A 24,063-nucleotide genomic window follows, 5' to 3' on the forward strand; every position below is an offset into this window, starting at 1 on the left:
TGGAGCTGTCAGACTCAGATGAACATGGACTCGATGTCAGAGATCACAACTCGGCCAAAAACGTTTTCACGATGATAACAGCTATCCACTGTTCTCAATCTTACAATACAAGTGCAAATGTCACCTATGGCTGAGACTACAACGTAAACTTCTAACGGCGACAAGATGACCGCAATTCGCAAGAGACTAACAAGATCACAACTTTTGTCACTGCTACATGCAGCGGGACCGCTAGACCGGACGATCGACCAGAACTGGCAATAGTCATCACATACACGGCGTTGAATCTCTGGAAAGAGAGAAATCGCCAGCGTCTTCGATCACCACTGCAAGGATGCTGTTTTGTCAGTCAAGCGATCGAGCGAGAAGTGGAAATGGCCCTAATGGCCATGGAAGCCACCCATCAGTCAGAGTAAAAAATTTTTGTTGCTAGGCGATTCGTCATTTTACCGATGCTGCGATTAGTCAATTTTTTATTAATCTTAGACCTGGGTTTCATGTCTGCTTCTTTCCTTGGATGGTCTGTAACTTTATGCTTCTCGGTGCAGTTTGCAGTTGATGTAATATTCCATTGCGATGACCACTCGATATGCTGGTTGGATCGTGGATGCTTCTGCTGCGTCCTTACTCCTATAGTATTACGTTATCTTTGGTTTTGTAGCTATCGGAGACCTAGCTTTTGTATTACATGATAAAAATGTCCTTCTCAGATGATGATGCCTTGAGGCATAATGCCTTCTTGATACTCTCTTTCAGTTCGAGTTGTTTATTATTGCGTCATCCTATGAGATGCACAGATGAAGTGCTAGTCACTCTCAACGCAGTAACACTAGATAAGCTATTTGCAGATTGCAGTTGATAGTCTTCAGGTTTTTACCCGGTCACAGTCAAGATATACCAGCATCTGATTGCACCAGACTTGGCTGAAAAATTCAGCTCGATGTAACCTTGGACAGTTCGTCGGTACATCCATGTTTTTTAGTCAATATGATTTTCACAGTTATTTCTATGCGTAGCTTTATATAGATTATAGAACAAAAAAAATGCATTGATCTTCTGGACTGGATTATGATCAATAACTAAAGTTTGAGTCATTTTCACAATGCATTTTCCCCCTCTTAGTAACACTGAGAAACTAAAAAAAATTCCTTTGCTGAATAAGGCATATAATCAGTCGAGGCACGAAACTCATGAGAACAAAGCGATCAAAGAAAAGTTCAAGCCGGCCAAGGATGATCTTCTTGTCACTACTCCCTACGCAACGCTTCAGTACATACTATAAATACTGAACCCTCGTCCCTTACGTTCTCGCAACGGCACGTACAGGAAACCTTGAACGATGAAGGTTTACACCTTATCCTGCTTCCTCCTCAGCACTCTTGCACTGGCACTGGCAGCACGGCCTGACGCAGGCAGCCTCGATGCAGCCACGATAGCCGTGCAAGAGCTCGACCGTGTTCTGTCTCTGCCGGGGCAGCCGACGTACTCGCCTGCATTATTCAAGCAGTACTCCGGGTACGTCACGACGGATGAGTACCTAGGCAAGGCACTGTTCTACTGGTTCTTCGAGGCCACGGAAAAGCCTGACGAGAAGCCACTGGTCCTGTGGCTGAATGGAGGTTACTGACATCTGATTTGTTTCTTTTAAAATAGTGAAAATTCAGACTCTGTAATTTGAAGATTTTCAAGTGATATGTGTTCTTGCTTTGTTCAGGGCCTGGCTGCTCTTCCATTGGGTTTGGACAGTCGCAGGAGCTTGGGCCATTCCTGGTGAAGAAAGATGTGCCTGAGCTTGAGCTAAACCCGTATGCTTGGAATCAAGGCATGTCAGAATTGACGGAACTAACCTGTGTCATAGTCTTGTCTTTGATTGTAACAATGGAAGTGTAACTGTCTGATGGTATTTCAGCTGCAAATATGCTGTTCCTGGACTCCCCAGCGGGCGTTGGATTTTCGTACACGAACACGCCCTTTGAAAAAGATCCACCGGGAGACAATTCCACAGGTATGTTTCTGATTCTGACTGATTTTTCTGTTAACTGTAAAACACACAAGAAAGCAAGAAACACGACCGATGACTGAATCGCTGTCTGCACCTACTGCAGCACACGGTTCGTACACTTTCCTTGTCAGGTGGTTCCAGAGGTTCCCCCAGCACAAAGCGAAGGAATTCTACATAGCCGGAGAGAGCTACGCAGGTGCAGCTAACTCATTATATCATACTTAACTGAACGATTTCTATTTGCTCGCAGGGGTCCTTCAGGACTTCAGCTCTTGCGCATTTGGTTGGTTTCATTTGCTTTTCTGCTTTGTAGGACACTACATTCCCCAGCTGGCAAACGTCATCCTGGAGGAGAACAAGAAGGCCTCCAAGGAAAATTACATCAACTTCAAAGGCATCCTGGTATGCACTACGCAGTGTCTGAGGCTTCTGAACCACTTAGAAATCCCTGGATTTTTTCTTCAGAAGCAAAATGCTGACCGCTAGCATTCATCTGCCTGAACTCGGGTACCAGATCGGGAACGCCTACATGGACGGGGACACTGACCTCTGGGGCATCGTTGACTCCGCGTGGCACCACGCCATCATCTCGGACAACCTCTACAGCGACTTCAAGAAGAACTGCGACTTCAGCTTGGTCGAGCTGTCCCCGGAGTGCGACGCGGCCATCGGCCAGTTCACCGCCCTCTACAAGATCATCGACATCTACAGCTTGTACACCGATTGGTGCGAGCTCGGGTACCCGGATTTCAACACGTCGTCCTCGGCGCAGATCCGGCGGACCAGCGGCGGCCGTGTAAGCGCCCTGGCCTTCAGCACCAGCTTGAGTTGCAGTCCCTGTTTTTTTTATAAAAAAAATCATCTCAGTACCCTGTGTCTGATTGATCTATGGTTTCCTTTCGTGCTGTGCGAATGATCAGCTCGATCTTATGAAGATGCCGATGGGGTACGACCCGTGCACGCAGACGTACGCGACCGAGTATTTCAATCGCAAGGATGTGCAGAAGGCTCTGCACGCAGATATCAGAGGCGCGCCGCATCCCTTCTCGCTTTGCCGGTATCTGTTACTGCAGAGGGTTTACCTGGATTCAGAAGCATGTTTTATGGTGACAGCTCGATCGTAATGAATCTTTTGTTTTCTTTCAGTAACTCGATCAGCAACGCATGGAAAGACTCCGACCTGACAGTGGTTCCAGTAGTCAAGAAGCTGGTGGAGGCAGGGCTCCGGATATGGATTTTCAGGTAAAATTTCTCTGTATCTGAAACACAACCCGGAGTAGTGTTTAGCCAATGAAAATAAGCACTTGTCTGGAACATGATCTAGATCCGCTGTAGTTTAACTCTCTCTCTCTCTCTCTCTCTTGTTCCTTTGTGACGAGCAGCGGCGACACGGACGCGAGAATCCCTACGACGTCGACCCGGTACACTCTGAAGAAGCTCGGCCTGCCCGTCGAAGAGGACTGGTCGCCGTGGTTCCATCGCAAGCAGGTAAAAACTAACACTCGCAGATCCTCTGAACAGGTCCAGCACCTTCTGATGACTCGGTCCCTAAAATAGAAAACACGCATGCGTTTCGCAATTTGAAAGTGACAAGATGATGTTTGCCAAATCATTCCATGTCACTGTCTCGCACATCACTGATCCGGTATGCTGCTGTTCTGATCCGGCGTTGTGTCTTTTGTAGGTTGGCGGGTGGAGCGTGGTGTACGACGGCCTGACATTTGTCACCGTGAGAGGGGCCGGACACATGGTCCCGTCCACGCAGCCTGCGCAGGCGCTCGAGCTCTTCAGGCACTTCCTGGCCAACACCAACCTGCCCTCCAAGCCGTTCTAGAAAATGTTACTAGTTATTTTTCAAAAAAAAAAATGTTACTAGTTGTTTTTCCTCAAGGAACACGTACGCTCCTGAATAAACAAACAACGGTGATCATCGGTGCGTGGGTATCGTGAAGATTGAAATCTCAAATCTCTGTTATGTACACTGTATCTCTGTGTGTGTTCTTGGAAATTGGAATGAAACAGTGCTGTGATAGTGTGCCTTGAAAGAAAAAGACATCCTTTTCAGTCGTTCGAACACGACCGAAGTCCCAGATTTTACCAAGAAGAGCTGTCACGCAAACGTTACAGAAGGCCTGCTGCAGCCCACGTTTTCTTACGGTACATTGTACACCGTTCCGGCGAAGAAAAAAAATGCAGAGCAAAATATCCCGCTGCAAATACAAAATCCAGAATGTTTTCATTGTCATCGCACAAGCTGTATAGCTATGGGGTGCGCTTTTATCAGTAGATCCAGTTTCGAGATTTAACAGTATTTCTCGTTGCACGTCGAGTTTCAGTTGTTTAATTTTGTTTTCTTTTAGTCGAAATATATGGTTATTACGGCTTAACAAATCAGTTTCAGCAGAGACCAAGCCAACATTTCACCAAATGTTAGATCTTCTCTCATTATAGAAATCTAATCACACAAGCTGTCAAGCAGCAAATGGCCTCTCACTTGGCCTTTTATTCGTTCTAACCCCGGCCGGAGGCCGCCGCGGGCCCTCCGGCCTCCGTTCAGGCCGCGGTCGTCGCGCACGGCTTCCGGCAGAAGCAGCGGCGGATGAAGCCGCGGCACCTGCCGCCGCCGGTGAAGCCGTCCTTCCGGCACACGCTCGCGCAGCGGCTGGACCTGAAGCACAGCCCCGGAACCCCCTGGTCCGCGCCAAGCACACTCCTTCGCCTGAACCGGCGCCGCCATCTCTGGACGCACGGCAACAACACGCGACAACGTTAGCCACCAAGACAATGGCACCGTGCGATTGGTGCTGATGCAGCTTTCTTAGCTAGAGCCTCAGAGAATGCGCTTACCGGCGGCCATGACGATCAGGAGCAGGAGCAGGAGGAAGCTGGCGGTGGGAAGATTCTCCCGTGAAGGCGCCATCGATCGATAGATGTGTTCAGGCGCTAAAGAAGAATTGTTAAACAGATAATATGAGTGAAAGCCGATCGAAGGCGCAGGCGCGGCCGGGCGAGTGTGATTGATGGCAATATATTGGATCTGATGGAGAGAAGTATTAATGACGAAAACCACTGAGGAGGATTCCCCAAATCTTTTTAAACATTTATTTATCAATAATTAATCTTTTTCCCTTTGAGGAATGGTATTTCAGATCTTCCGGGGACAGGAAAATTAAATTAGCTCCCAAACCTCAATTAAAAACATGCAAACTTTATACCAGCATATATAGCATGATTTTAAATGCACGCACCATACTCCCTCCGTCCTAAAATGTAGGGCATTCTAGAGTTTAAATTTTGTACTCAAATGTAAGACATTCTATGTTGAGAATGGATTAAACCATATTAATTGTGCATCGTTTTCAGGTATTTTCCAATAGAAATACGTGATACAGCCATGTGGGGGGAGGTGCATGGGAAAGAGCATTCTACTTTAGTTAGCACATATTTAGTTATCGAAATAGAGTCTCAATGCTTAATAATTAGGGGTAGAAGAGTCTTTTCTTCATCTCCATAATGTGTTGGAAAAATCCTAGAATGACCTACATTTCAAGACGGAGGGAATAGATATTTTTTTATTGCACAGCTCTCTTAAATTACAGATATTTTTTAGATAAAGGATAGAGTGTCTATCCGGCTTCATTCATCTCAAGAGATGAAATCAAGCCACATTATTACAAGACTCAAGTTCTCGTCATGTCACACGCGCCATAGACCGAAGTCGTAGCACAAAGCAAACCAACAAGCACACTAAAGTTCACATCTTTGAGAAAGTAAATCAAGCTGACAAAATCCCAAGAGAGAAACCAATTTCCACGGGAAAATCGCAAATTGGATTGGATTCTCTGAGCTTGACTTGGCTGGTGCCATAGAACGTTGAACCGGTCTTAATGAGAGTTTTAAAATGAGTTTTATGGATATTAAATATTATGTTGTATCAACAATTTTGCTAACATGATAGAATAATTATAAGGATAGAGAGGTGGAATAGTTTTATACGACGAAAAAATAGTTTCATTCCCATGACAATCATTGCCTCGGTTGCCAAATTCATACTTTTGGTAACTTTACAATTTATAATAAAATTTTACATTGAGACTGACCTTAGAAGTAGAGCTTTTGATGACGTGTCACGCACAAAATCGGCGGTGGATGAGCATGCTGCCGCCCCGACCACGGGCGTTGGTGAGAATAGAAAACTGTTACAAGCAGAATTTGATCTCTCCATGACCGATTGACTGCGCACATGACGCGTGTTCTGCATCAACAGGCTAGATCATAGAGCTCTACACTTGCATCAACCGGTGAAAATGGAATTCAATTCTGATATTTAATTTGCGAGTTACCTTTTTCCGGTTTAGATCGCAGTCTTTTTTAGAAATGTTTAGATTGCAGTTTGAGTCAACTAAAATTTAGCGCTTCCCTTTATTACCACGACCGGATTTTCTGCAAGAAAACCCGTGGGCACAAGACCCCAATAATACATTTCTTGTGTTCATTCTAACGAGGCCGCGCACGGCGTGATGCAAAAGCATAGAAAATAGAGGCCGCGGCACTTGCCGCCGGAGTAGGCGCTGCTCTCCTTGAGGCACTTGTCGTTGCAGCGATCCGAGTTGAAGCACCACCCCTTGAACGTCTTGCTCTGTGACAGGCACTCCCCCGCCTGAACCGGCCCCATCTCTGCAGGCACGATGCGAGCACACGATTCGAGCACATCAACGGTTAGCTAAACCTTGGGATGGACGATGACCTCTTACATTATACTTCCTCCGTTTGAATTGTAGGTTATTTTGATAAAATTAGATACATAGTTTCTGCTATCAAGATGTGTAGTAAAAATTCAACAGTTTTTTTATCTAGATGTGTAGTAAAAATTATGTATTTATATTTATCAAAACGATCGGCATTGTAGTACATTTTGAAATGGAGGAAGGTATCTAAGAAGTGCACGTACCGGCAGCCACGATGAGCAGAAGGAGGAGGACGACGGCTGCCGAGAGCTTCCTCTGTGAAGCCTCCATCATCGATTGGTTGTGCGTCCAATGGGGGGAAGAAAAGAATGTGCAGAGGAGATGGGTGAAAAAGCCTCCGTGTTACAGTGTGGGGAGAGGTATTTATTCCTCCATCTCATAATTACAAACTACCGAGAATACCCCTAGCCATTCAGAATATACCCGAAATATTTTATATTCTAAGGTCATTTTACAGTTTTGAGTGTACTAATACAAATTGAACTTTTCCTTGTACCTGACACTTTCCTTGTAACCCGACAAGGCCTTCACGCATTCCTTGTAGTTGTAGGTGCTATGACCTTTGGCCACAGCCAGATCCCACATGCCTTCTTTAGCTTCGGAGGTGAAAGCCTCGACGGGTAGTCGTCTTAGTCTTTCATCCACCACGACGGCCGGCACAATGTGTCACCTTTCAACCTGCGAACAGCAGTACAGAGAAAAGCATACGTTTACGGTTATCCTTCAGCCCGGAGATTACGCCTAGCCTCCTTCAGACTTTAGAAGACCATCATAACCGTACCTTGAACACAATCACATCTGGAACCGGAAGATGAGGAATTAAATAAAGTGAAGAGAATGAAACGCTTAATCATCTGAGAGGGCACTCCAAATATCTACCGATCTATTTTAGTGTTTCCACTAGAGCAACTCCAGCAGACTCTCTAAATAAACCCCGTCTTAAATTTAGAGGTGGAATAAAAAAAACTCTAGCATACTCTCTACTAAAGCCCCCATTTTGCGGAGGCTTCCAAATCTCTTCATCCACCCTGTATTCTTGAAGGGTCTCTATGGAGTCTCTATCCACAGACAAATGGGCCTCACTCTTTAGATTAAAAGAAGAGAGTGAGATTTAGAGGTCACTGCTGGAGTTTTGGTTAAAAAACTAGCCCTAAAAAATAGAGGAAGCCTTTACTCAGAAAGTAGGGAGTCTGATTTGAGGCCCATTGTTGGTATGCTCTTACTGCTTAAAATGCAAGGTAACAAATAAGTTTTAGCTTTTTATTTTTATTCCATCTCTCAATTGCTGCTACGGATATATGCCAGTTTTCCTGGTTATAACTGATCGACACATGATCTTACTGTTACTTCCCTTGTTCTTTTACAAGACGTATTTCGTGTCATTAGGACAAGATTTCCCAAAGGTTACCTTTTTGTGTGTTTATTTATGTGATATAAAAATATATTCACAAGAAACTATTTTCAAGTATGAATCTAATGGTATTCATTTTGTTTCCCAAGAATTATTATGTCCTAACAAATTAAAATAAACCTCACAATTCCATAGCATGGGTGGACGGATATAGTGGCGTCAGATGTTGTGTCGAAAAATCTCATGACAACGTTAGATTTGGGTCAACTCAGAGTGGTTCTCGGTGAGAGGTTGAAAGATATTCATGGACAACGATATCAGGACGATCTTTAGGGGCACGTCTATGGCCACACAACTGCTCATGGATGAAGTTCATGGATCTAAAAATACACATTCAGATTTTATGGACCTAAGTGACAAATTACAAGTTTATAGACCCAAAAATGCACTTTTGGAATTTATGGACTTATACTTTCAAAGTTTATGGACCAAGTGATACAAATTCCAAGTTGATGGACCTAAAAAATGCACGAGTTTGTGGAACTAAAAGACACACCATTATAAGTTTATGGACCTCTGCTGCATTTTACTCATTAAAGATTTGTATGGAGACTGCATGTCATATCCTTTCATGGCTCGCGAGAAAAAGAAAGATGAATCCTTGAAATTCTAAAACAAATCATAAACATTACCATCTTTAACAACCATTAAATCTTTAATGACATACTCTAATCATCATTGATAATATAATAACCATTAAATCTGATATATTTTTCTAAAAAGTTAGCCATACCTGCCATTATGAATAATTATATAAAGTAATCATCTAAATTTGCATGTAAATTACTCATCTTTAACATTACTAAAAATAATGCAATCCCTAAATATGTGCAGACTTTTAGGTGGTTTTTAGTGTCTTTATAGACGAGTTAAACCAATTCATTAAGTTACGGTACAGTTGTGGCCTCGTTATTTCCATCTATTTGAATTCTGATTATACAAGTATCTTTCAATTGTTTTCAACAACAATGAAGGAATAAGAATGCAAAAATGAATTATAGTCCATTACATCAACAAGAACAGCGAGGGTTTTGTGAAACAACTGGTCATGTTCTTTACTTACCACTCCTTGAAACAATTAAAAAAATTCACCAAGATTAGGCCCACCATTACTCTCACAAAGGTCCACTTACCAGGTCAAAGGTTTGACAAATAAAAAGAAGATGTGGTCCCACAAAATTGATAGAAGGAAAATATTTTCACCAAAATCCTAATACTTTTTACACCAAGCACTTTCATCTATCCATACCTTATACCCATATATATTGCACATTGGCACACAATTTACTTTCCTTTGTGTGTGCATTCACCCATAATTCGCGTCATTATTTATTTTGGAAGGATAAGAATAGATATCATTGTTTTATGGAAGGAAAAGAAACACATGTATTGTTTCTGGAAGGAAAAATAAATTACATCGTTGCTTGATGGAAAAAAATTAAATGTGTCAGAAATAATATAATTAACTACAAATTAAGCCATTGCGTGGGCTGCTGGCGCGACCAGCCTCTTGGCCCCTCTTCCCTCTCCGCGCCTCTGGTGATCCAGCCAATGGCCTATGGGAGCGGGTACCTGCCTCCTTAGTGGTAGTGCTATAGATCGAGTTATTCTTCTAGACTCTAGAGTTTAGGTCTTCTCGTGCTGAGGTTTTCGGTGTGTGGGTTTTGGTGCTCCCTTCACTTCTACGGCGGTAGTGAGGGTGTAGGATGGCTTTGGTTTCTCAGTGGCAGACCCATCCAACAAAGATGGTGGTAACTGTAGCAATGTTAACAACTTCCATAGTAATTCAGCATGGATATTTATGTGTCATGACATGACGGCAACAGAGAGGCCAAGGCTGTGTTGCCGTCGTGGGATAAGGTTCTATAGACTTTTCCCTGTTTGTCTTGGCTCGATCGTTTGCGATGAATGTGACCATCGTGTGAGACTTCTAATATTTGTTTTGACAGTTGAATTGGTTGAAAGCAGTCTGTCAATTTAGACCGTTAATTAAATGTTTATGCCAGATATATTCAAATGACAGTCATTACATTTAATTTGAGTTGTAAATTATCAATTTTGCCACAACAATAGCCTAGTGAGACGGGACCTTCACATTCCTGTTCTTCCTCCTGTGGGGGTGAAGTTTTGGCCAATCCTCATTCACGGGCTTAGATTCAGATCTCTATCTCTTCTCTATCTCTATCACCATCGTACGTCCCACCCTTCGTACGTCGCCTCTCACGTCGAACGTCCCCCCCCCCCCCCCCCCCCCCCTCCCCGGCCGCCGCTACGTCCCTGCAGCCAGCCACGCTGTCCCGGCTGCCGATCCGCGTCCCCGGCCGCGACGCCGCTTCGTTCCCGGCTGCTGGTCTGCCCCATCCCCGGCGGATCCGAGCCGTCCGCGCCGTCTCGGCCGCTCCGTCCCCGGCGCTGTCCTCGCCTGGCTGCCGCTCCATCCCCGGCGCCGCACCACTGCTCCGTCCAAGCCGCCGATCCGCATCCCCGACCACCGTCACTGCCGTCCATGCCGCGCTGCCGCTCCATCCCTGGTGGATCCACGCCGGCCCGGCCGCCGATCTGCGTCCCCGGATCACCACTGCGTGCCGCCAATGGTACACCCCTCTGCACTCCAGCAAACCCCGACAGATTTTGGTCTTGAGATGATGGATTCGGATTTGTTTTGATTCTTGTTGGCGTGTGTAGGTCGAGGCTTCTGGCGATGGTCCAACGACCTCAACGTGCAGCTGGCACAAGTTAGTAAGCTGCTATCCGTCAATGATGAGTTTCAGATCGATGGTACGATTTTTCCAGAAATGCTTTGCTTCTGAGCAACTTGATTCATTTAGTTTCTCATGTGCAAGGACCATCCGTCATTTGTGTTGTATGAATATTTGAATTGTAAGTCCTGCTGATAGTAGTAGAGGCAAGTGGATCTTTTGTAAGTGATCAATTAGCTTTGCATTAGACCTGTTATTATTTCGCTGAAAAATTGCTATAACAATTATTAAATTATGAATCAGTTGGCTCATATCAGTTAAACTAGCAAGGTGGCCCGCGCAAATAGCGCGGGTAGCTAGTTTTTTTTTTCTAATCTCTATATTTTTCGATAATGTCGTTGTAATTCGTTTTCCAAATAGTTCAAATTGAGGGTCATCTATATCATTTTACATCATTTATATTTTATGAAATATTTTTGGAACATGAATTTAAGAGAAAATAGAATCTCTTATGTACAAACATATATTTTTATATTTTCATTCTCAAGCTTTAATATTATATGTATGAATATTTTTAAAATTTTTGATTGGCGGTGTATACCAGTAAAAGCAAGTAGTCTTCTTTCTTTTCTTTATTCTTCAATTGCTGATTCCAAAAGCTCGATGTATATGACTATTTCATCTTTTTTGCGTCACTTGTCGTCCATACGCGGTCTACAAATTTAGTATTACTGCTGGTAAGGTACAAACTTCTCCTTTATGCTCACCACTCTTACACTGTTCGGCCGACTGCAAGCTGTTTGGGCTGAATTCGGCTGGGCTGACACAGCCCAGCTGTTCGGCTGGAAGACAGCAGCCGTTCGGCTGGCCAACTTGCCAATTAGTAGCCTCGATCGCCGTCCGTCGCTCGCTCACTCAGTCCGGATCCAAAATGGAGTTCACGGCTCGCTCACACAGTCCACGGCGGAATCAGCAAGCTGACTGCTCATTGACTACGACGGGCTACAACACCTCCAATCCAGACCAGTCGTAAGTTGACCAGCCGAACGCAGAGTCTGTATATTCGTCATCACCCTCTTAGAATTCGAGAAATTTTAAATTTTTTTCTCCTTTGTTCTCATCATAGTTGTTCCATATAAGATACTACTGTTAAGCTGTGCTTCTCCACAGCCACTCCAATGATTTTTCATGGTTGTTATTAGCACGCTCTCTAAATTGCACAATGATGGTCTGTATGGTAGGTTTCAAAACCTTCAAAAATAGTTTTAGCTTTGGTTTCATTTATAAAACTACTTTTTTGAGTCGAAGTTATTTTTTTAAAAAATATTTAGCAAATCAGCTTCTTAATGATAATTTGGTAATTCTAAGAATATTTTAGAGCTAAAGGAAAGAGGATAAGTGGATGAAGCCGCTTTTTAGCTGTTTCGCTCTTTTGTAAGTTATTTTTGGCAATCCATGTGGGCTTATTGTGTGAAGCCGTTTAATCTTTTTAACTTATTTGGTAGGATTTCATCTGATGTTAAAGAAGTCCAGTCAAATACACCCTAACAATCACAAGGATTACTTGTGATATCATCAACAGCACTGGTGTTTGAGACATTACCAATATGAACGCCATGGTTGAGCCTCGACTTAGCTACTGATCTATGACGATTGATTCGTAATGTATTTCAAACTATATTGTAGAGTAAAGCTTGATGTTAGAAGGTAGTAATTACTATAGCGTAGTTGATGTACTCCACGATACTGGACAATTGGTGAAGCAAGCAGTACACATACACAAATGGACATGTGCTTTTATTTAACTAATTTGCTTCCAAATATTAATGGAAATAAAACATCATTTTTCATTATATATTTTGTAATATAATCATATATTCATTTGATATTTACATGGAATTTATATTTTTAATTCCTTTCAAATTCAAGTAAAATAGTACAATTTTTCTATTTTTAGTTTTCAAGTTAACCCATATATTAAATATATTTATAGAACTTTTTGCATTAACCTAAACCATTAGATGATTATAAAAGTAACATTGTAAATATTTATCTATTATCTTGACGATTCAACCCATACTTTTGAATGTAGCTTAAATAAATTTTCTCTATATGGATTATTCACACATGTCATTTTCTTTCCCAACTTAAAATAAATCAAAATATCTATTTTTATTATTTTATTTCCAAATCTAGTTCTTTATTAATTGTAGTTCACAAATACTTTTATGTAGACATTTTTTCCTAAAATTCATATACAAATTAACTGCTTTTTTATTATTTTTATTCTAGATTTAACTATTTATAAATTAAATTTGATATGAAGTATTTAGTGAATTTGTAGTTTCTTCTTAACTTTAAATTTGTTATTTATTAGTTATATTTGACATATACAATTTATTAAACTATTTTCCTTCCTAATCGGTATACAAACTAACTACTGATATATTATTTTTTAAAATACAAAATTTACTCATTAGTCATATTAAAGATGGTCTCTTCAGTCAATTGCTAATATTTTTATATTTTTTGTTTGTACTCTTTTGTCAATTGCTATTTTCATTTTTTAGTTCCTAATTTAGCTATTGGATATTCTAATATTATTTTTCATGGACTCTTTGGTCAAGCTGTTTCTATTTTTTAATTTTCGAATTTAGCTATTTAGTAAACATATTTGGCAATTATTATGGTATTTGATATAGATTATTTGTGTTAGCCTAAACAGGTAGATCTTTATAAATGCAATGGTATAAATTTTTAGTTTTCTAGAATAACATGCGAGTTTTAATACATTTTAGCAAATGTGGTGGCTTTCTTTTAACGGTCCATCGGTCCCTCGGCACTGTAGCCGAGAAGGACAGACGATCTTGGGCGGGATGGCTGGGTCAACCTTGACGACCTGCGGTGGCTTTCTTTTAACGGTCCCTCGGCACCACAACCGAGGAGGATAGACGATCTTGGGCGGGATGGTTGGGTCGACCTTGAAGACTTGTGGTGGCTTTCTTGTAACGGTCCCTCAGTCCCTCGGCACCGTAGCCGAGGAGGACAGACGATCTTGGACGGGATGGCCGGGTCGACCTTAACGACCTGTGGTGGCTTTCTTTTAACGGATCCTCAGTCCCTCGGCATCATGGCCGAGGAGGACAGACGATCTTGGGCGGGATGGCCGGGTCAACCATAACGACCTGGGTCAGATCGACAATAATGCTCGCTAAAGCTGGACACACCTAAGAGGTCACGCAGCGGGTTACCGGATGGTGCCTTCATGCCGCATCCCGGGGGCCAAGGTCACTGGCATTGAGCTGCACATGTTGTTGTGCTTGAATGCGCAGTAGCAACGTCAGCACCACCATGTCGTGGGCGGCGAAGCCCTCTACCGCTCTACGTGCTTGCCAACTTTCTCCATCCTGCTGCATCTCTGTGGACGCAGAGATGCCATCGTCAGCAGCCGTTTTGCAGCACGCGATTATTGTTTTTCAATGAACAAATAACACATTGGTTTACGTACCCATACATAGGTCTCGTGGCCTAAGATTATTCTCCGAATGCTGGCGCCACCTATATTTTTTTTTAACTTGCTGGCACCACCTAGGGATAAGGTGAGAATGAAGAAAACTCGGATTGATCATGAGCTGCGGCCACTGGGAATTGGGCACCATCTTTACATTAGCCTGCCAGTGCCAGAGGTGATGCAGGTGTGGCAAAGCGTGGTGAAGATGATCCTAATGCATACTCCTGTCTCGTACGCTCTCGGTGGATGGACGACGATCTCCTCAATGGGTGCTAATTATTTTTATTTTTAAATTCCGAATTTAGCTATTAGCTATTCTAATCGTATTCATTATGGACTCTTTGGTCAAGTATTTTTTTTAAATCCCGAATTTAGATAGTTACTTGTCATATTTGTTAAGGACTCTTTAGGTTAGTCTATACTGTTAGATCTTCATAAAATCCAATGGTCCAATTTTTTCTTTTTTCTAGATTAATGTGGGAATTTCTAACCTCTCTCGGCGAACGTGGTGATGAGAATGAAGAAAACTCGGATTGATCATGAGCTGCGGCCACTGGGAATTGGGCACCATCTTTACATTAGCCTGCCAGTGCCAGAGGTGATGCAGGTGTGGCAAAGCGTGGTGAAGATGATCCTAATGCATACTCCTATCTCGTACGCTCTCGGTGGATGGACGATGATCTCCTCAATGGGAGCTAATTATTTTTATTTTTAAATTCCGAATTTAGCTATTAGCTATTCTAATCATATTCATTATGGACTCTTTGGTCAAGTATTTTTTTAAAATTCCGAATTTAGATAGTTACTTGTCATATTTGTTAAGGACTCTTTAGGTTAGTCTAGACCGTTAGATCTTCATAAAATCCAATGGTCCAATTTTTTCTCTTTTCTAGATTAATGTAGCAATTTCTAACCTCTCTCGGCGAATGTGGTGACTTCTTCTAACACTCAAATATTTATATAATAGATACATTTTCTTCACCATGAGCATGACTGGGAACATGGAGCCTTGGTTTTTGACAATGCATGTCTTAGAATTCAGATAGTTGACTTCCATCATTTGATTTGTCGAACTACTTTTGGAATGCAAGTCCCGCTCATAGTAGAGACAACTTGATCTTTATTGCATTCAGTCAGCAATCAATTAGCTTTGCATTTCAGATTTCAGATTGTATGTCAACATTCTTATTCAATTCCTACTGGTGTGCTGAAACAAGCATGGGTCATGGGTGTCATGCCCATAGCTACAAGCTAAGATTCAGGTGGGATTATTGATGTTTACTGCACCTACATGGCTTGCGCTTCCGTTGTAATATATAATAATTGGCATTTGAATGTCGTTTACTTCTATACTATTATTATGCACCTACATATGGCTTGTGCTTTCATTTGAATGTCATTTTTAGAATGGAGCAGTAATCAGCTACTTCAATACTATAATTGGCATTCTTACTCTGATTCAGTTGAAGGGAGTGACATAATTTATTAACATATCCTTTCTTATATTGATTTGCTGACATGATATGCCAATCAATGTTTGCATGTAGGCACCACATCTTTACGGCTACATAATACATAATTTTGTTGCTGGACAACACCTCACTGTTTAATTGTGGTTATATTTCATATCCTCGATACTGAATTATTCCAGAGGGGAGCGAGCTTTCAGTTGAGGGATAAACATGCCAAGATGCAGGAAGTGGTCTCGGTGCTAGAACCTATGTAAGTCAACAAGTAACGTCCACTTATGTCATCTCCCAGTCTTAGATTTTTGGTATTGATCATCCTGGGAGATTTCTGGTGATCCCCTTTAGTTGTTAAGTTTGACCGCAACTACACAGTTCAATTGAATATGAAGAGGGAACTATAGGATTTAGGGAACAATCTGTAACTGACTTTGATCGAAGCCTTTGCAAAATATAAAAGCCTTGGAACTTGGAAGAGTCGGGTTCAGTTTAGTTCAAAATCCAATATAAATGTACATGTTTGTGGAATTCTATGTATGTGTGAGATGTGTACAATATCCTATTTGTAATGTAGGAGATTTCAATAGATGGAGACTATATGGTTGAGCCCAGGTATGCATGCTTGCCTTCTTACCTATCAAACCAAGTAACAATGAGAATTATAGAAGCATGCATTTATGTCACTTAGATTGAATAAGATTACCATGTTAGGCTCTTTTGTGTAATTTGATTGGTCAAGGTTGTTATATATTTTGCCCGTTGCAACGCACGGGCACGAACCTAGTGAGTTCAAAGGCTTCAACGTAACAAAGTTTGGTGTCTCTCACTGGTGGTTGAGGACTTGGCTCCGATCTGATTCTTGCTTTCCATGGCATCAATTGGAGAAGTGATGGTGAAGATGAGTAAAAGATTTAGATGTATTTCCTATGCATTTTACTTAGTCTTTTGAAGTTATTCATGTAAGAAGTATGTACTTCACCAAGTTTTAATATAAGTCTCCATTCGTGAAAAATACTATTTGAATTACCAAGGGATGCTATACATAACTTTTCTCCGGTTTCAAGTAATGTTTGCTTGAAATTAACCGAAATGATGATGTCACACTCTAATAAATAGCACTCTGTGTATGACGAAGTCTTACAAGACAGCTATTTTATTGCTCAGTGTTATACAACGGATGTAGACACAATTTCATCTTCTAGGTACTAAAATGAGTTTTTAAAGTTGGAAGATTTTGTTTGAAACCGACTGTCAAATCTTTGTCTCATACTTGTTGGAACAGTTGCATAAAGAGTGTGCGGCCTATCTAATTTTTTCGTTTTTTTATAGTACCGATATTTCTCATCAAGAATTAAAAACATGCATTGCAAACTAACTCTTACTGGTAGTTCAAATGTAAGAAAGTACTAAGCCTATTAAAGGCCGATATTTATACTCGCAAAAAAAGGCCGATATTTCGAGTTCGTTCTAGGACCCTTCAAACTGTAGAGCCGACACTGACGACAAGGCCAGGAGCATAAAGAATCGCAGGGCCGTATAGGCCGCAGGCCATGATGCGCCGCATGATCCGTTCGCTTTGCCCTCTGCCTGACTGCATGCCATGATGATGACAAAGAGAAACGAACTGGCGCCGTACCGGCTCTACCCATCGTGCTGCGTGTGGACTGTGGAGACGTTGGACTCAATTCAGGAACTCAACACGTACGTGCACACATACTCGAGCCCTCGCAGCACTGTACTGGTTTTCGGACTCGACCAAGCCATCACCGCTGCACCATGCTATTGGTTTGTTACTTTGTTCCTGACAGAACATCTGAACATGTACTTAATTGCTTTCTTCAGTAAAAGTACATTTGCGTCCGTCTAGTTTATTTGACCTTAGTTCACAAAATTCGTTATGGATAGCCAGATAGGCAGGATAGATTATCCAGAGGTATCGTTTAGTGATTAGCTAATCTCGGACCACTACTACTAATGCAAACTGTGCTACAAAAAGCCGGACAGGCCAGGTGAGTGTCAGTGAGGCAGTGCGCGCAGGGCTTTCCTCCCGTTCTTCGTGTCCTGTCCTCGCTTGGGGTCAACGCCCCTGCTCCAGCTCCATGATCACACCTGGCCTCCTCCGGCAAACGGCATGATCGCCTCTGAGGACGCCTGCGCAGCTCCTTTGTCCCCAACCTCTTGTCTCTTCCTGCACTGGCGCCGCATGCCTCCTCCCAGCTCTCACCTCGTCGTGCTCCCAAGAACGAATTGCGCGATGCAGAGCCGGCTATTTATTGGCCGCCGCCGTATCTCGTGGATAGTTGGGGTAGCCACCAAGCAGCAAGCACATTCAGTCAGTCATCGGTCATCTGTAGTGTGCAGCTGCTGCTGTTCTGAAGGCTGACGATGGAGAGAGCAATGGCGCCCGGGAGGGAGAGGGTTGAGGGCGCGGTGAGGCCGTACAACCGGTCCAAGGTGCCTCGCCTGAGATGGACGCCTGACCTCCACCGCCGCTTTGTCCACGCCATACACAGGCTTGGAGGCCAACACAGTACTGCATTTCCTCTTCGATCTTTATTTGCTATGTTTCGACTCTGCATGCAGTTTGGCACAGCTACCTGTTTTCTGAATTCTGATAGTAACTTCGTTTGCATTTTGCGTGTGATCGATTCGCGTGCTTCAATTCAGAGGCCACGCCCAAGCGAGTCCTGCAGCTGATGGGCGTGGGAGGCCTCACCATATCCCATGTCAAGAGCCATCTGCAGGTATCCAAGACACTTCAATTTGTGCCTTTTACCGAGCTTAGTTCGCAGATTTCAGTTCTTCACTGATAGGGTGATACACTAGTTTTTTTCACTGATACCTCGACCTTGCACTTGGACAGATGTACAGGAACATGAGAACTGACTATCTGGACATAAAAGGTTCTCTGACGAGAGCTCCACTTTTATCTAATCATGCATACTACATACGAATGAATACGATTAATCATTGTCAAGCAAAGAAATGGAAGTCATATTTAAAAGGAGTCCGGCACTTCTCTTTTCCTTTCCAGGCATGCATGCAGCAACGAGCTCAAGTCTTACCATTTTGTTTTCTCCCATGAATTATTCTTGTGGCCAGAGATGCAGCAAGTAGTGGATCCGGCGCAAATGTTTGCCGGAGGCGTTCGAGTTTGGACAGATATGGCGGAGCAAGATCATCAGGGCTACTATTGCTGGTGCTGCTGCTATTCTCAAAAGGAATCGCTGCTGCTGCACGACCTGCAACTGAAAAGGTCGCACCCTTTTCCCTTTTATTGTTGTGTACTCATGCATGTTTGTTTCGGCCATCTCTCCCAGGCTCATTTCATTAGTCACGTCAGGAACTATTTCATTGGCTTTTCACATGGTGATAGGCTGGTAGCATTATGCAGTAGCAGTTCACGTTGGCACGTTGCGAAAACAGTGCATTCCTTTTGCATGCTCAGAGAGGTTCCTGCAATCCTACCTAGGTTAGGTTAGTTTAAAAGCTTCATGCAAATCTTGGTGGCTTGCATAGTTCCAAGTGAGAAACTTCAGAGATGCGTATGCGTATGTAACGAGTTATTTTGGTCACATCATAGTAAAATCTTCCTTGGGGCCTGCTGGTAAGTAAAAGCTTGAGAACATATCTTCCTTGGAGCCATCGAGCAACGAGAGCTAATACCATTTCGAACAGGGTTATCACTAAGCCTGAAGCCCCTGAAGAAACATGTCCCCCCTGCAGATCTATATCTCAGATGGACACCACACAGAAGGCACGCCTTCAGGTCCAACTCCAAGGAACACGTCGTGATGGGGACGTGTCGTCCTTCGGCATGCGCGGCGGTCTTTCAGATTACCACCACCAAGCAGGCGTAGGCTACCACTGCTGCGCGCGTGCCATGGTGCACGGCGGGCAGCAGCTTCGCTCCCGGGCATGGCGGTGCCCCACTCCCACTCCCACAGTCGCCGCAGATAATGGTGGCGAACAGCACGCCGCCCCTGCTCCCGGCACGCTGCCCGGACCGCTGCGCTTCCTGCAGGTGAGGCGCGGTGCCACCCCGGAAAAGAACTGGGCCAGGAGTTCGCTCTAATTTGTGTTTACTCTTCATTTTTTTTTCGGGAACAGGAAGGAGAATCGATGTGCGCCCACAGTTCGACCGCGCCGAACAACAGATGGCCGACGGCCGTGAAGAAACGCGGCGGCGAGGGCCGCGAGTCCTCGCCGCCGCTCTCCTTGACGCTGGACTCTGGGTTTTGCGGCAGCAGGGACGAAGACGGCAGCGGCCGGCGCGACAGCCAAGGCAGCAGCTCCGCTTCCTCCGCGCCGACGGGTTCTGCTGGCCGCGGTTGCTCGGGACAGCACAGCGGGCGGGGTAGGATCAGCTTGGACCTCTCGCTGTCCATGCCCATGTACACCCAGACTCGGAACCAGAGCTACTAGTATGGGGGAGGGGGGAGAACGTGCGGGTAAAGAAAGGGAGTTTTGTTACGGTGCTTGAGAGGAACCAGTGGTTCTTTCCCGCAAAAAAAATATCTGGATCGTTAATTTTAACAACGCATATTTTATTTTAATTAGGGTAGTTTAGTCATTAGCATGTCGACCTTGTAGACCCGTTGCCCCGCCGGCCATGGCGTAGCGGCATGCCGGCATCGTCTCGCCCACCAGCACCCTCGTCGACTCCTCCGCGCTGCACGGGGACGCCCGGTGCGCTGCTGCGGTCACGAGGGAGTGGAACAGGGAAGCAGAGCGGATCAAGGCAGGGGGAGGAGGGTCAGACCAGTGGCGGAGCCAGGATTAAAATCTACTTGTGGCGAACCTACCACTACTCATTTGTATAAAAAAACATAACCACCAACTTTGCAAATATGGTACAGCAACATATGCAAGTAGGATTTAATTAATATATTGTTCGATCCCATAATCCAACTCTCACCTTTTAATCTTTTCCCAATCCTGCTGCTATTTGAAATTGGGTGTCGCCGACGGTTACCAGTGACTGCAGCACCATCAGGATCAGGGTCTTGAGGATTAGTCGGCTCCCCATCTGGCTCCATAACGCGCTGCGGCGCTGGCCGCTGGCCCTGCTCGGCCGTCTGTGCAGGCGACCAGGCGGCGCTAACGGAGATGTGGGCGTGTGGGCGAGAGGAGGAACCGAGGCGATCAGGATCTGGCGACTGGACTGGTGACGAGCGCAGGCGGAAAAGAAGATCGAGGGGCGCGGCGTCGGCCGTCGCCTCCGATGTTCAGTCTTGAGGCCGCGATTCATCTCCAGGCTTGTGATGGGCTGAATTGCTGAAGCGGGGCCCGACTGGTTAAAGGCCCAAAAACTGAATCGTTATCTTCTTGGACGGACGAACTCACGAACAGAAAAGCTCCATCCTCCGTGGCGTCCATGGCGCAGGTGCCTCTGGCCGCCGGTTGGGGGGGGGGGGGGGGGGGTCGTCGCCGGCCAGGTATGGCGGCCGCCATGGCTCGCCATACTGGTGGCTCCGCCACTGGGTCAGACCTGTGCGTGGCAGCAGAGAGGAGGAGCAGCGCCGGGACGAGAAGGACGGACCCGGCCACGGCATGGCGAGGCGATGTCTCTGTGCGTGCGCAGACGGCCAGCAAAGATGAGCCGGATGGAGAGAGTTGAGAGATGCGTTGGGACGCCCTTGGGATCAATTGCGGCAGGGAGTCCCGTGCCACTTGCTCTGCGCCTCCTCGGTCTCGCCCCTGTCCGTCGTCTTCTCGTCATTGATGCTATTGTGCTCGGTCGTCGATGACGACGAGCTCGCCATGGGCGCGGGCGCGGCCTGCTGCTGCGGCGGCAGATCGTCGAAGAACATTTACAGGAGCTGGTCATTGTCGAAGCGGCAGGGGCCTAGCCGAGTAGTCGGCGGCTGCGGAGGTGAAGAAGATGATGCCAGCGCTGTGCTGCTAAGCCAGCCCCGCGCACCGTCCATGTCGCGCCGCAATCCCCGGACCAGGGACATACGACACCAGGACCTAGCCACCACCGGCGTCGGCAGCGATGAACATACTGGATTTCAATCCATGGTATTTTATTCTCCAAAGCGATGTTTGTTTATTGACCGATAGGATAGGAAAAATACTAAAATACATTTAAGATTATTTTTATAAGTAGTTCCTGGCCTACAAAATATTAATTCCTGGTCCACGTTTTTAGTTCTTCGTAGATGGTTCCTCTTCTTTTTTTAACCATTGACTCTGGACCCTCAACGGATCATAAAATCTCCAAACACCGTAAAATTTCTCAAAGAAGGATGAGAACATTAGGAGATTTGGGTGTTTGGGTTTGGGGCCCGGAATCCCTCTTGTTGTAGGTACCGGCCCAGACCATGCACGACTTAAGTTGGGCTTGGGGCGTGCGCCTGAACGAGATTTGGGGCGGAAAGATAAGCGTAGTAGAGTCTGTAAAATTTAGCAGCACATCTACCGGCATCCGACCTTCCTAGCTTCCCAGCAGAAAACTGTTGTAAATAAACTTGTGAATGTAATGAACACAAGTATGTAGAGTGAATCGGCAGGCTTCTTTCATTGATCTTTGGGGGTATTTATAGTTTTCAAAACTCAGTGGGAAAAATTAAGGAGAAAATGATATGGCATATATGGCCATTGCTCGATCACAAACCCATAAGATTTAGAGAGCAAATATGTGTATCTTAATTTAAAACCCCTATGGGGAAAAATAAGAGATACGACATATATTATTGCATTGATATTATCTCATTAAAAAATTTATATGAGAAACCCTGAGGGGAAAAACTCATAAAAGAAAAGAGTGCAATATGATACTTTAACAGGTTATAATCATGAGGAGACTCCCCCTGAATCTTGCAAATTAGAAAGTCATCAAATACCAATTCGATGAACAAAATGTGGTAGAGACTTTGTGAAGTAATCACATATTTAATTTGCAAGAGGTTTGTTCCTCGAATGTATCACAATACATGAGGGTAAACCATTTTGTGAGTAATAGTGTGATATTACTTTCACATAACCTATTTGCATCCAAGCAATACAAGTGATCTTATCTTGATAGATAAGGTTAGTGATATGATGAAATCATAATTAACCACTCGACGAAATCTTACATGCACATGTTCGATTTCGGAATGGTACGTGGTAATATTCATTAGAGTCTATGACAACTCCTATGAGAATTTTACCACAAAAATATCAGTCTATGATATGCATTAATGGGGATTAGTTGAGCAGTATCTTCATATCCCTCTATGATCATGTTTAACTCATCCAATGACAAGTTAAAAGTCTTTAGTACCATATAGATATCCATTGATATCCCTGACTCCCGTCGATAAGACGTTACTGGAGTAGTGCTGTTTGGGCTTGCAAGTATCTGCAAATGCAATATCAGGCCTGTTGCAACTTGCATAATACATGAGCTCTTTATCGGTACTAGGGTTTAATCCCAGGGTCAAAATACATGTTTTGGGAATAAACAATCATAAGAGTTGATGGATACGATTATCCAATATCATTTGATATTGGACTATTGTGAATGCTTAAGTTGTAGACTTAAGCGTGACTTGGTTTTACCCAAATCTTCATCTCATAATCCGTCATAAAATGATTGCATGATTAACAGTGTGATCGGAGATGATACAAAATCCATTTAGGATTTTTAATACGAACACACATATGCAACCATCGTTGTTGGGAGTAAACTTTCTGAGGAAAGAACTCAACCAATCAGTATACCACAAACACTGACTATATTGAGTCATGCATTGACTTGGCTTGTACACGATGTATGTTGCGATTTTGATTCCTTAACACAAAACTAATTGAATTGTGTATCTGAATCCATCAAATTTTCAATATCTGCCAGTAATTGATTGTAGGAACATAATTTTCACACATACTGAGAGTATGTTAGTTAGGTTTCTATGTGAAACCATATGCTACAAACTCTTGCCATTTCACCACCATGCTTTTATAAAGGAAGCATTATGAGAGTAAGACATTACTCAATCATTGTTTTAGCAAGAGCGATTCTCCTTAATTGCCACCTTTGATTTGACCCGAAGTGAGCGTTGAGACGCTCTTGCCTAGGACTTTTGGTCTAGATCCAGTAGGTGTAAGACAATTTAAGATGGAGGAATGTCGACATTGTAGACTTTATATGATTGGTTCGATATGACCAATATTACTTGTGAAAATATTAACCCTTGAACTCCATGTCATTTCCCATAATAACAGAGTTAGGGCATTCCA

General features: G+C 43.8%; 2 protein-coding genes, 1 long non-coding RNA gene and 1 pseudogene across 5 annotated transcripts; 3 read left to right on the forward strand and 1 right to left on the reverse strand.

Moving 5' to 3' along the window:
- Positions 1-1,339: 1,339 nt before the first annotated feature.
- Positions 1,340-3,836, forward strand: LOC120648740 (annotated as a pseudogene).
- Positions 3,837-6,394: 2,558 nt separating this feature from the next.
- On the reverse strand, positions 6,395-7,065 carry LOC120648742 (defensin Tk-AMP-D6-like). Its single transcript, XM_039925416.1, has 2 exons — positions 6,954-7,065; positions 6,395-6,679 (listed from the first exon to the last, which is right to left on the reverse strand). The coding sequence occupies exons 1-2, from the start codon at positions 7,021-7,023 to the stop codon at positions 6,495-6,497; spliced, it is 255 nt and encodes an 84-aa protein (XP_039781350.1). The 5' UTR covers positions 7,024-7,065; the 3' UTR covers positions 6,395-6,494.
- A 3,328-nt stretch (positions 7,066-10,393) lies between these two features.
- LOC120651825 lies at positions 10,394-16,863 on the forward strand. Of its 2 annotated transcripts, XR_005666333.1 has the most exons (3): positions 10,394-10,755; positions 10,847-11,889; positions 12,366-16,863. It is a non-coding gene; the product is annotated as an uncharacterized LOC120651825 (long non-coding RNA). The 2 variants fall into 2 exon arrangements; XR_005666332.1 differs by having other exon boundaries at positions 10,398-10,755; positions 10,847-16,448.
- Positions 16,864-18,023: 1,160 nt separating this feature from the next.
- Positions 18,024-20,373, forward strand: LOC120651826. 2 transcript variants are annotated; one of them, XM_039929463.1, is made up of 6 exons: positions 18,024-18,367; positions 18,505-18,581; positions 18,701-18,740; positions 18,940-19,093; positions 19,516-19,861; positions 19,948-20,373. In XM_039929463.1, the coding sequence occupies exons 1-6, from the start codon at positions 18,223-18,225 to the stop codon at positions 20,260-20,262; spliced, it is 1,077 nt and encodes a 358-aa protein (XP_039785397.1). In that variant the 5' UTR covers positions 18,024-18,222; the 3' UTR covers positions 20,263-20,373. The 2 variants fall into 2 exon arrangements, with proteins under 2 accessions (XP_039785397.1, XP_039785398.1); XM_039929464.1 differs by having other exon boundaries at positions 19,564-19,861.
- The last annotated feature ends 3,690 nt before the right edge of the window (positions 20,374-24,063 follow it).

The sequence above is a fragment of the Panicum virgatum genome, chromosome 9K (assembly GCF_016808335.1).
Source record: "Panicum virgatum strain AP13 chromosome 9K, P.virgatum_v5, whole genome shotgun sequence".
In the NCBI taxonomy this organism is placed as follows: domain Eukaryota; kingdom Viridiplantae; phylum Streptophyta; class Magnoliopsida; order Poales; family Poaceae; genus Panicum; species Panicum virgatum.